The 12,920-nt window shown below is 39.4% G+C and overlaps 1 protein-coding gene across 1 annotated transcript in view; it reads left to right on the forward strand.

Annotated features, from left to right (window-relative positions):
- Positions 1 to 12,920, forward strand: part of PCNX2 (pecanex 2) — a 156,644-nt gene that overhangs the window by 31,921 nt on the left and 111,803 nt on the right. Inside the window, exons 9-12 of the mRNA XM_049830562.1 lie at positions 5,544 to 5,679; positions 8,877 to 9,019; positions 10,391 to 10,544; positions 10,643 to 10,675. Of these exons, the coding sequence (XP_049686519.1) occupies positions 5,544 to 5,679; positions 8,877 to 9,019; positions 10,391 to 10,544; positions 10,643 to 10,675 (466 nt within the window). The remainder of the gene's footprint in view (positions 1 to 5,543; positions 5,680 to 8,876; positions 9,020 to 10,390; positions 10,545 to 10,642; positions 10,676 to 12,920) is intronic.

A 12,920-nucleotide genomic window follows, 5' to 3' on the forward strand; every position in this document is an offset into this window, starting at 1 on the left:
ATTTTCCTGCTGGCTTGCTAGGGACAGGAGGAAACCCTTGTGTTAGCTTGGCTAGTTAAAATCCTTTCCTGTATTTGTTGGGGTTTTTAGCCCCTCTTTCACTCTGTGAACATAGAGCAGGGAAGTGAGTGTTCTCAACAGAATGAGGTGCCACATGATGGCAGCAAAATCCTACTCAGGACTAGGAGTTTGGATAGTCCTTTAGCTTTTGGGACTGGCTTCTCTTCCCTCCCCCCACCCTTTCATAAGGAGAGCTAAAAGGGAGGGTTTAAAAGACTATGGAGATAATGGAAGCATGGGTGCTGTTAATGCATTAATTCCAGTAAGCTGCATCTTCTCAAAACGCATCCTCTAGTTTATTAGCTAGTATATGCTGTTTGGTTTTGAAGTTGTTAGTACATTTATCTTTGCTCTGAGATGTAATGGGCTTACAAATTAACAATTTACATGCTTGTTATTAAAAAAAAAATAATCCAAGTACAGACAAATAAGGGTGTACCGAGTGGATCCCATTCTTACAACACCTAAGTAAGAAGGCACGCATAACTTCTTGCCTTCATACCGCCTGCAACACTACTGGTAACATGCTCTGCAAGGCTTTTCTGTCCATCAGCAGTATCTGACATAATGAACGTAGTATGTACCACTGCTCGTTTTGTAGTCCATTGCAAAACTTGTAACAGCGATCTTATATCCTTTTCTGTCTACTATGTCAGTAAATCTGTACATCCAGCTTTCCCATTCTGTAAACTCAGGTATTCTATCTTATTATCATTAGGGGTGTTATTATTGCTAGTTAAAACAGATGCCAAAAATCTTCCCCAAATCCTGTTGTATGAATAGCAAAATGTGAACAAGATTTAGGAGAGATTTCATTGTTAGCTTGAGCTCCCTTCAGCAGTACCAACTAAGGAAAGTTCCACTATGCATTCTGAATGAATTGTATTATTTTTGAAACTATTGATTTCTTACCAAAAAAAGTGAAAATTCCCTCCTCTTCATGTTTTTTCCATGTTTGCTACGATTGGGTTTGTTACATCATTATCGAATCGTAATGCTGCTCTCACTTTTGCATGTTTCAGTTTTCTTATATACTTTAAGTTGCTTTTTAGTTTTGTAAGTCTTGTTATTTAGTAGTACAGTTGGGAACTGTAAATCATCTGCTGCTTAAAAAGGCAATATCCGCAACTAGTGGACTTAATCTCGGTCCTGAATTGTGCAATACTGTGGTCAGATTAATGCTGGCAGCTTTGTGGTGGAGACCTGGTGAGCAATGAGTAGAGACATAGCAAGAGGCCTGTGTGATGAGGTGTAAAAGTGATTGGGACGTGAAATGGCAGGGAGGCCATTTTAGGTGAGAAGGAGCGGAGCTGCTGAGTTGATGGTAGGAAGACATCGGCAACGGCATTGAGTAACAGAGGCACCATCGGTGAGCTGTGGGCTGCTGTTGATCCAATACTTCCAATGTCAGTTCGGATACCTACGTTTGTACCACAAAGTGGCCGTTTTGAAAAGGACACAAAAGTAAGGGCATTTGGCATTTGGCTATGACATTAGCACTAGCTGGCTCTAGTACAACCGGATCGCTCAGGTCTCAGTTCAGCAAGTACTTTGAGTGCACCTCAGACCGATACTTCAGAAGTGATTGCTTGTTGGGTGTGCGGAAGGGGCCATTCCCAACTCTGAGCTTCACTCTGTCTCTTCTTCAAATGTCACAGCCATAGCTGCTTTGACATAAGAGTGGTGTTTTATTGAGTATTACAAATAGCTTTCAGCTATGTTATTTATTATCGCTATGGATATTTGTTGCACATTGTTAAGCTTTGTAGTGACCCAGACAGCAGTCTAGTCGGATCTTTCTGGTTTTAAGCATGACGACCAAGAGGAAGGTGCTTCGTTATAGTGACTGTTGTGACGTTGGTTACAAGGTTCCTTGTCCTTTCTCCTATATGCAGGTTAAAATGAAATTTAGCCAACACCTGAAAAACAATTTTATAAAAGGGGAGTTCTTTCTGGCTTGCCTGTATAATGAGCTTACTTTGAGAGGTGTTCAGACTCAAGGCTAGCTAATCCTTAACAAAGGGGATGACTTAGGCTGCCTTATATTTGAATGGGTTGGGCCAAATTGTCAGTGGTGTAAGGCAGCTGTCACAGACTAATCAGAGACGGAGAAGGAAGATTTTTCTAGCTCTGTGTGGTTATACTAAAACATTCTCAGTGTTGTATGATTGCTCAACTAGCTTGTTTACTCAGTGTTCTTACAAAACCGAATTATGAGCCAGAAAAAAAATCCTGACTTTATAACCAGTTATCAGTAGAGGGTGCTATGTATCTTTTGCATTTGATCTGCATAGGTTGTATGTTTATCAAAGATATTTTTAGTTAATAATTTATTATTCAAAATTTAGTTCAATTATACCTTTGCTTACATTAGCGGTGCAGTTTACTGTGGTAGATCTTGATAACATTAATTTGATTCTGCAAATGAACAGATTTTCTGTTTAGCAAGATTCCATGTTATACTGTGATCAGCTCTGTTATAATGATTTTATGATTAGAGAGTTTGCTTCTATTTATATATGGTAATAAATTTATGGAATCTAGTTTATGGGCTTACAAAAACACAAACACCACCATTGCATTTCTTACTGGTATTTGCTGTCAGTGTGATAACGGTGTCATCAGATGAAACATAAAGCTTCTGAGTAGCTGTGCAAGCGATTCATCATCAGGGGGGTAGCAAGTGAGTGTCAGAAGGAGGTTGTGTGGAAAATAGGGATAAGGAAGAAAAAACCTGCAATCAGGACCAGAGGGGAACAGAAGATGAGGGAAGAGTAAGAAAGTAGAGAGATGAAGCTGATGAATAAAAGGTGTAGGAGGCAGATGAAGGCCAGATGATGGCTTCTGATTTTGGAATTGTTGCTTTGCTAGCTCTGCCTTCCCAAATTCTCTGCCCTGATTGCCTTTTCAGGCCTATGACGTTTTCGACTTTTTCCCACAGTCAGTGTCCCAGCTGCTTGCAGACTCTTCTGCTGGTTGCTGATAGGTAGAGCTATGAATTTTTTTCTGTAAACAGAAACCAGATTATGGGCTCTCTTGGCTCTTCAGTTATCTTGAAGTCTGGTGGCAGATGATTTGATCTCTTAAGTTTATTCTTGGAAGAAGTCTTATGAGTAAAAGAATTTTGATTTCTGAGAACTGATAGTGCAGAGTACCAGGGGAATATCTTGGCCTATCTGTCTGTCCTTCTGCCATTTCCATTTTTGGTAAATGTGGGATAAAAGACATGGTCCAATCTAGAAGCACTTGACTCCACTTGTCTTTTGTAGAAAGACAGCTAAAGAAATAGGAAGTTATTGGAGATTAACTCTTCATTTAGGAAGGCATGAGCAGCCACTGTTCTATTCCCTTTCTGTTTTGTTGGGTTGCTTTTCGGGCAGAAATTCCCAGGGTAGTGTTCCTGCATACCATGGGCTACACTTGAACAGGGAGTCCCAGGGTTACACCCACAATCACAAGAAACAGGACAGCTCATCCTGAGGAAACAAACAAACAAACAAACAAATCCATTGCCTTCCTTCAAGCTGGGCAAGGTCACCCTTGAGTAGGGCATGTCAGAATATGCAAAAGGCATGGCTGTCCTCTGTAGTCCTTATCTGTGGGAATCTTCATCCTGGGAGGCATGCCTATAGCCTTCATGCCTTTTCTGCCTGCCTGAATCTGTTGCTTGAGATCCAGGATCTTGGATCTGTTCCTATCCCTTCTGTACTCTTCTGTTATTGACTGCTTACAAGGTACTAAACAAGACCCACAAAGGAGATACGTTCTTATGGAGGGTCACCTCGTGGCTGGGACATCAAGTGGATTGTGTTGGACCAAGTCCTCATTTCCTAGTACTGTCCAAAGGGAACATGACAGCTGTCCTGACTGTGGAGCAGATCATACTTCTGCCTGTAGCAGGAGGAGTGGGGAGTGCAGGGGAGGCCATTAGGGTCAGAAACATGGGGTGCTCTCATTTCTACTCAGCCGATAGCTCTGCTGGAGTGGCAGATGGTGACTATCAAGTCTGGGATCCAAGCCTGATAGCAATCAAGGCTTTGAAAAAACTAAACTACCTGGCTCAGAGACCAGAGGCAGGATGGATCCTCTGGTGACATCCCGAGGCTGCTGGTGTTCCTGTTGGTCCAGGCAGAGCTAGCAAGTCCTGGAGGGGAGAAGGAGAGAGTGTGCACGTTTCAAGCTGTTGGTGTGACTCTTCAGCCCTGCTTCTAAGTAATCCAGACATTGAACCTTATCCCGGTGCAGCGCTAGCCACTGCAGCTTAAGTTAACAGCCAGTTATGTGCAGGACAGTCACAATTTTAAAGCCCCTTTTGTTGAGCTTAACAAGGGTTATGTGACAGGCTTTGGGAATTGGTGCCCAATTGGTGCAAGGAAGGTTGAGTTAACTAAAATTAATAAGGTGGCTTGGGGGCAAGCATAGGATATGCAAGATGACAGTTTTAATCTTTGCCTTGCCACAGGCTTCCTGGCTGACTGTAGGCAGATCGCTGTAGTTCTTCCTGCTTGTCTTTTCTTTATGGAAAATAGGAACAATAGGTGTTGACTACCTTGCATGAGCACCGAGGTGCTTTCACTTCATGCAGATATGAAAGTAATAACAGCCCAAGGCAGGCATCCAGAGGCAGGGGGTTAATGAGCTCAGAGCAGGATGCCTGATGTATAAACCCCATTTGGAAGAGAATAAGCAAGAAGTATTCAAAATACCTCTTTTCCCCAAGTAACAATTATTTCATTTCAGTATGGTTCTTGCTGAGACCCAGTCAGTCATGTCATGGTAGCACACCATTTCTGCAACCCAACAGGTATCGCTGCTGTAAGTGCAGATTTCCTCAGGTAAACTGTTTGAGTGCTGTATCTCCAACATCAAGCAGTAAACATGGCAGGGAAAAAAAAATAGCATCTTGCTCAGGGCCTTCTCAGGGTGAGTTTATGCGCAGTATGAGGGATATCTGAGCTAGCCGTATGTGAATTAGCTCATGTGTTGTTGTCATCTTGCTACGGCAGAAGGATGTTTCTGTAGCCTGAATTCTCAGTAGGGTAAATTAGTACTCACTGAATTTGGTGCAGATGAGGCTTGGTACTTAAGTGAGCTTGTTTGAAAGCTAATCCAGGACCTCTACAGTAGCTACGCTGCAGTTTGGCTCTGTAGATATGCAGCTCTTGACCTGAGTTACTGTCAGTGGACAGAAAAAGGCACTTCTGAAGTGTGAGTCATTGGAGGTGTTCATCTTGGGATGAGAAAAATTACGATAGCAAAGTATCTGTTTCTCTGTAGTGGATGTAGTAGACCGTGTGTATCTAAATTTGGGTGTTAACTGCTTTGTGGGCCTGGGCTAAATTTCAGGTATGGAGGTGAAAGGTTCCATGTCCTGAGAGCCAACCAGTAATGTGATTACAGGCTTCCTCCTGTAATGTTTCAGAAATACTAGGAAACTACTGCTTCTTAAAACAGTCTCTTTCCTTTCTTCCCTCTGTATACAGTGAAATACAGTTCAGCTCCTCTAGTACTACCACTTCAGAGAGCCAAGAACCCTCTTCTGGGGATCAAGCAGCGAGTGCACTTCAGCAGCAGCTCCTACTGATGGTGGCACGAAGGACCCTTTCAGAAAGCCCACGGGTACATTGTAATATCTCAGTTTCTAGCATTTTGATAAACTGCTTTATAAACAAATGCTGCAGGCTTGTTCCTTAGACAGATTTGTTGATTTTCTATACTATGCCTGTTATTGTTCATGTGGGAGAAGATGTATTTTATGTTGGTGGATGCAATTCAGCTACTTTCTGCTGAATGCTGAGTAGTGTTCTAAGGGAGTACTTAAAGACACCATCACCTAAGAAGTTGATCTTCTATCTTTGGTGTTATTTCATTTGAAAGAGAGGACACAGCTGTTAGGATTTTAGACACACCACCAGATTTTAATAGGATGAAGTGTTTATTCCAGATTCATTACTATCCTAAAACTTAATGTCTGGTTTCACTTTTCTGAACTGGTCAACCAGACTTCTGGATGTCTGTTGTGGAATGTCAAAGCCACCTTCTTAATGTAGCTGGTAAAAGAAAAAGGCCCTCAGAGTTCAGTTTGTATGGTAGTATGTGGACATACTTGAACTTTACAGTGTTTGGGGTCTGTGACCAATGGCTTAAGGCTGTAATCTGTTTCTACAGTTCCTTTTATAATAACTTTAACCTTCTCTTTTCTTCCATGGCACATTCTAGTTTGATATTTATGAATAACCTTAGAATGCCAGTTAATTATCTTTCATCTTAGATTTTCCACAGGAACTTAAAGCTAGAAGCAACTTGTATAAAGGAACTCTTTTAAATTAAAAATCAGGAAATGGTCCTGAATTGTGTATTTCGGATTTGGACAGACACTTCCATCTAAAGGCTCAGATGTTTTCCAGATATTTATAATCTTGTAAACTGCCTGTAAATTAGAGAACAATTATCATGTCTTTTTTTTTTTTTTTTCCCCCCTCTTCTGGGAAAACTGCACCATTAGGAAGTAAGACATATTGCTCAAGATCACATAGCAAGTTTGTAACAGGGCCAGGGAGTAATTTCAGAACTTCCTGGTTTCTGAATTTTTTTTTATTAAACATGAAATTCTGAGCCTATGTAAGTCAGGAAAAGTTTTGTCATTGATTTCAGTGAAGCTAGGGTTTCAGGCTGCCTCTGACACCATACAAATTTATGAAGTGAGTTTTTATAAGCCCTTTTTTGATAGGAGGCACAATTAGACTTAGTGACTTGCTCAGGGCTAGTCAGAGAGTTTCCCAAATACAGCTCCAAAATCTGATTCCAGCCCAAGTACTGCGAGCCTCATGTAATGGACTTCATCCAAACGTTACAGTTCCTTGGGAGCCAAAATGTTCACTTACGCACTCAGTTAAATACGTATTAAGCTGTTCTGAGGACAGAACAATCAGCTCCTCAGGTGTTTTTAATGGACTCTTTGCCACCATTTTGATTTTTTTATTCAGTTATAGTGAGCAATCTAGATTAGATGAGTGAAGTTAATGATCACAGTTGATTGAGTTTCACATGACTTTCTGTTGGGACATAGGACACAAGAGAAGCAAAACTGTGCCAGTATTAGCAACTGTAATATTTTAAAATACAGTTTTTCTTTAAAAATACCCCAACTCCATAATTAAGAGACTTTTTAAAGTGGTAATAGAAATATTAAAATTTGGAGTTCCTAAACTACTTTTAGATTTTAAAATCAGTGTAGTGAAAAGATTGCAATCAATCTCACAGCTTTTAAATTACTTGGAATTGTTAATAAATTAAAGAATGCTGAACAGCCCAGCACCGCCTTGCATGTCTGAATGCTCAGAAACATGACTGAGTTACTGTCTTGTGCTGATAGCGGCTGAGCTACCCAGCACTGCGTGGCTGTATGCTTTTAGTCAATTGGAGGCATGAGATGAAATGCATAAACTTCATAAGTTTCTTTCTCCTCAAGCCAGCCTGTTTTACCTCATGTTTGCTGGCAGACTGAGGATATCAATGAGTTGGTTCCCAGCTTACACGCAGCAATACATTAAGTCCTATGTAAATTATGTGTAAAATTCCTTTTCCTGGAAAGTGAAGATCAGAAATTATTCCAATAATCTGAGAGAGAATTTAACAATTCCTTTGTGCAGGTGGACAGGTTGTTTAAAAACCTGTGTTTTGCTAACAGTTGCAATTCAAGAAGATGATCAATTACTTCACACAGAAATCCCGTTTTCTGACTGGGAAAGTTAATATAAAACAAATGATTCTAATGTAAGCGTTGCCTAGAGTTCCGTAATAGGTGTATTTGTTATCTAATGCTGATTAATTATCTTTAACAAGGCAGGGGCTAGAAGGAGCTAGAAAGCCGCTAGACTTTATAGTGATTAGAAATCTCAAATTCTTCTTGGAAAGAAAAATAAGTGAATTTTTTGTTTGTTTTCCTCTCCCACCCCCCATAAAATCAATTATTGGTGTACCTTGGAAAGAAACCACTACTTTGCTGAGGTTTTTTTGTTCTGTTGTGTAGCTTTACAGGCTTGGCTGATGGTCTGTAGATAAGCCTCCCTCCCCACAAGTGTTGGTGAAGGAGTGCAGGTGTAGAGTTGGAGGATATCTGAAATGCTGTAGTTCAAACAGACAAGAAGAAAAGGCCTTAGAATCTGACAAAAGCAGTATTCAAAGGGATGGATTTATGATTGTGATGGTAAGATTAGAGGCTCTTAAACCAGTGATGTTTATGCTGTTTGTGCTTGTTTGCAATTATTTTTTTTCTCCTCTTGCTGTTCTTGAGGATGCACCCCTGATGTGGTATTAGAAGCATCTCAGGAAAGATAAACAAAGCTGTGTTCTGGAAGGAGAGTTGATAGGTCATGCCTCTAGGCCTTAAAACCTACTTGATTTTTTTCTTTTAATAAAAACAAGGATTTGTCCTATCATGTGGGGTTGTGTGTCATGCTGTAATTAGCATGATGCATGGAAAAATCTTCAAAAAGAAACTTTAGACAAGCAGTGGATCAGGACTAAAAAATAATTATTTTTTAAATGAATATTTAGTGTTTATGTTTAAAACATATTATCACTGTTGAGCTCCACAACTGATATAGCTTCTGTCCATCTGCAATAATTAATCTGATGCGATATTTTTGTTTCCAATTTAAAATGAAGAAAATAAATATGCTCCCACTATCCCTTTTAGAAAAAAAACTATCTGAAACTTCATGTAAATTTGGCCTTTTAAACACCTGTTTTGCTGGCAGCCATATGTCAATGTGAAAGACTTTTGTGTATTTCTGGTTTGTTTGTTTTTAAAGCAACCCAGCCAGGACCCTGAGGATTCTTCATGTTCTTCAGCACAACGGAAACTGAACAAGCAGTTTTACAGATTTATTATATTTCCTGGCAAATGGATTAAAGTCTGGTATGATCGTCTGACCTTGTTGGCATTGTTGGACAGGTAAGCTTTTTTTTTTTTTTTTTTTTTAATGCAACTCTATGTAGTGTTACAGTGGGTGGCTCCACATGTCCATAGAGCAATGCAGACCACTAGAGAAGGAAAAAGTGAGCGTTGTATTAGTGTCTTGTATTCAGGTTAAGTAGATAAATGCTTGTGTGCTTTAAGCTGAAGAAAATGTTTTTCTTCAGAGTTGGTTTTGGTGGTTCTTGCTACCCTTTGTCTTCCAGCAGAGACTTTGATTCATGTGAGAACCAAGCCTGTAGACTAGTCTTTAATTTGACTCTCAGCTGTTGGATCCAATGGTTCTGAGCTTTCTGGTGAGACAATCAGATTTTGGTGCAAAAATACAGAAGTGGAAGGGTCCCAGGCTATTGTAAACCAAGTACTCCAATCTTAGTACTCCAATCTTTAAAAAAAAAATTAGTGATATTCAGGAGGAGATCTTTCAGCTGCTCCCTTTGTTCTAGTTCAGGTTTATTTGTTTAGAAAAAATTTCTTGTCTTGGCATCTCTCCTCTTTCTAGTCCCTCAGTTGCATTTGGCATCAACCCTTCATGCAGTACTCTTTGCGATTAGACCTCACATGGTAACCTGCCGGACTATTAGGACCTTCAAACATGTTAGCCTCCATACTTAATGGCTGCTGGCTCTCCTGTCTCTGCTTTTGTGTGGGTACTATGCCATATATGTTAATATGGGCTCCACAGCAGAAATTTCAGATGACAGTCTTGCATGCTGCAGAAATCAGGCTATATAGTCAGGGAGCTTGGGTCCAGAGCAGATACTTACTTGATTGTAGTGTCTTATCTCTGTGTTTCAATTGCATGGAAAGCATCTGCTGATAAACTCTTTTGTTATAGCCTGAATATTAACATTGTTTTTTATCTCAGCTTCCATGTTCTAATAGAACAGATAAAACGAATAAAACATCGGATGACAAATTTGGTCTTTCATCTAATTCTTTGTTGTCAGATGTATGTTTTTCATTAAATGAATGCCTTATTTCCTCATTTAAAAGTGTTTGGGTGTTGGGGATTTTGTTTTGGTTTTGTTTTTTTTAAATAAACATACATTTGCCTACATTCAAATCAGCTTCACTGTGGAATTCTGTTTGGGAATTGAGATTGGAGGGTGCTGGACTTCATTGCCTATGCCTTTTTTTCTATACATTTTAGCTATCCTAGTGGATAAGATCTTTGGCACGGGGGTGAAATACATTGAACATGGAAATGTAGTTTCGAGAACGAAACCTTAGATCCTGTAAATTCTGATAGCTTCAGCACTGACAGTTCATACCAGCTGTAAATGGACATGCCTTGCTCTAATGAATATATAAATATTTGTACTTCTCTTAACACTTCTATTCACATAGGACAGAAGATATAAAGGAGAATGTGTTTGCTGTCCTTCTAGTGGTTCTCGTTTCACTTCTTGGATTCCTGACTCTGAATCAAGGCTTCTGTAAAGACATTTGGGTTCTGTTGTTCTGTCTCGTGATGGCCAGCTGCCAGTATTCTCTCCTAAAGGTAGGACACAAGTTCATACCCAATTGCTGAATTCTCTTTTAACTTCTTTGAAGGCAAACTCCTATAAGCAAACTTCTTTTTTCCTGTTTTGTTTTTAGAGCGTTCAGCCTGATCCTGCTTCACCAATACATGTAAGTCTCGGCCAGCAGAACAAGTCTTTCTCCTTTATTATCCTATGTGTACTGTGAAACAGTTGGCTGTTCAGTGAAAACGGTATAAGTAGTTTGCTGTTCTAGGCGATCTATGAAAATAAGCAGGATGATGTCTGTAATTTTGAGACTTTGTACTATGTTTAATTAATTTTAAGCTATTTGAATTTATTACTGCTATTGGCAAAGTGCTTTTTCTTTAAGCTAAAATGTGCAGTAAAAACAAATGCATCTGGACCTGGACTAGTTTGCTGAAATTCAATCCTGTGGCATCAGACAAGCTTTTTCTTTGCTTTCCTCTAGAAGCAGTGACTGAAAACAGCAGAAGTTCCAGATTAGCAGCTCAGTCGTTGGTCAGTTGGGTCTTTAAATATTTTATTATTTTTTTTTAAATCTGTTATTGCAGATGTATTTCTCAATAGTATTATTAGCTCGTCAGATAGCACAGGTGTTTTCCCTTTGTTATAATATGGTCACAGTTTCTGTGCTTGTGTCCTGAAGAAATGGCCAAATATGTGGGTGAATGCAGGCTCTAAGGGTCTTTGCTGGTTGCTATTTGTCTGTTAAGTATATGTGGGAAATTGAACTCTGATGGTGACAACCACCTTGCAAAGGACCAGTTCCTTACCCAAGTCTGTCCTCATAATAGGACTGGTTTAGGAGCATCATCCTACAACTGCAACCCCTCCACCTGTCACAGTGTCTCAGTGTTTTTGATTTGCGGATCTTGGAAGGCATTTCAGTGGTCACAAGGTCCCTTGCTTGCTTTTACACTGGCTGCTTAGTTGCTCACATGTCTTATTTAGCTCTTTGAACGTTTTTGAGGACCCCCTCTCTTCCATCAGGGTTCAAAACCAGCACATTGGAAACTGCAGGTCTGCTGGATCATTACCCTTTGGCAGGGAGAATTATTTTTGTTAGTTTAGAGGCTAGAAATGCAGGCTGAACTTGAAATTGAGGTGTATTTAGAAGTGTATGCTACACATTTCACTGACATGGATTTCAGAAGATTCTTAGTTTCTTTTCCATGCCGGTTATTATGGGGCAAACTTACGGTATTGTTGATTGTAATGCATTCACAGGAAATAGCTGTCTGCATAAAAGTAGGGAAGGTTAATAAACAGCAGCTTACACATTGAAGGGTAATATTTTCAGTACGTTAAAGAAGTATTCCTACCTCCATGAAAAGTTGGGAGTTTGGGGGAGTAAAATAATGGGTTTTTTTCAGTTCAGCTAGCTTGTGTATAGACATAATAATGTGAACTGTAATCAAATAGTTTGTACTTATTCAGACATTAGTAATGTGTACATTTGTTTGAAGTGGGTGGCAAACAGTTTAATCAAAACTTCATTATAAACCTATCTAGCCCGTATTTTTTTATAGTATTAAAGACAAAGTAGCTAATGAAGTTTAAACAGAACATTTTCTGTGCAGAATCCAGGTTTGCATTTCAGACTGCCACAATACTGTTACAAGTATTATTCACCATATTGTATTCTAGAAGTCATGTAGCAGTGTAGCAAAGTAACAATAGGTGTATTTTCATCTTACATATGCTTTCCTAAAACTTTATCAGGGATGTGCTCTTGCAGACCTTTTGGTGCACCACAGGAACTCCAATGGAAATAAAATTTAGAGAGTTTTTCCACAGAGGGTTTTAAAGGTGGGAGGTATTATAGATCAAGTTAGAATAGAAGATTAGCTGTTTCTACATTATATCTTTTTAACACAATAGATATTTGTAAAAGCTTGCTTGAGCTAGTAAGCACCACAAAAATAAGACACCAAGAAGGCAAGAAAAGATACTCCATCTACTGTTTCATAATTCATGTGACTACATTAAAATTAAAGAGAGTAACATCTCTTGATGTTAATGTAAGGATGCAGAACAGCAGAGGGATTAAAGAATGATCAGTACCATGTCCATGAATGAAAATGCAGATGAGATTTTTTAATGTGAAACAAACCATTGCAAGCCACAGATTTGTACACAGAATTAATTTCTATTCTTGGATCCATGAGTAGCTGCTAATGCCTTATGTTATCCGTGCCTGCCAAGGAGGTTACAAACTTGTTCCCTATCTCTCGCATGCAGACTTTGTTACTGTTTGATGTGACTTTGTCAGCTCTAGCCTATACCATTTTGAAAGACTCTGCTTTAAAATACCAACCAGTGAATTCAGAAAACACAGTGCCTAGGGATGCATAAGCTTTTGTTCTGAACTC

This window comes from Accipiter gentilis, chromosome 28 (assembly GCF_929443795.1).
Source record: "Accipiter gentilis chromosome 28, bAccGen1.1, whole genome shotgun sequence".
Taxonomy (NCBI): Eukaryota; Metazoa; Chordata; class Aves; order Accipitriformes; family Accipitridae; genus Astur; species Astur gentilis.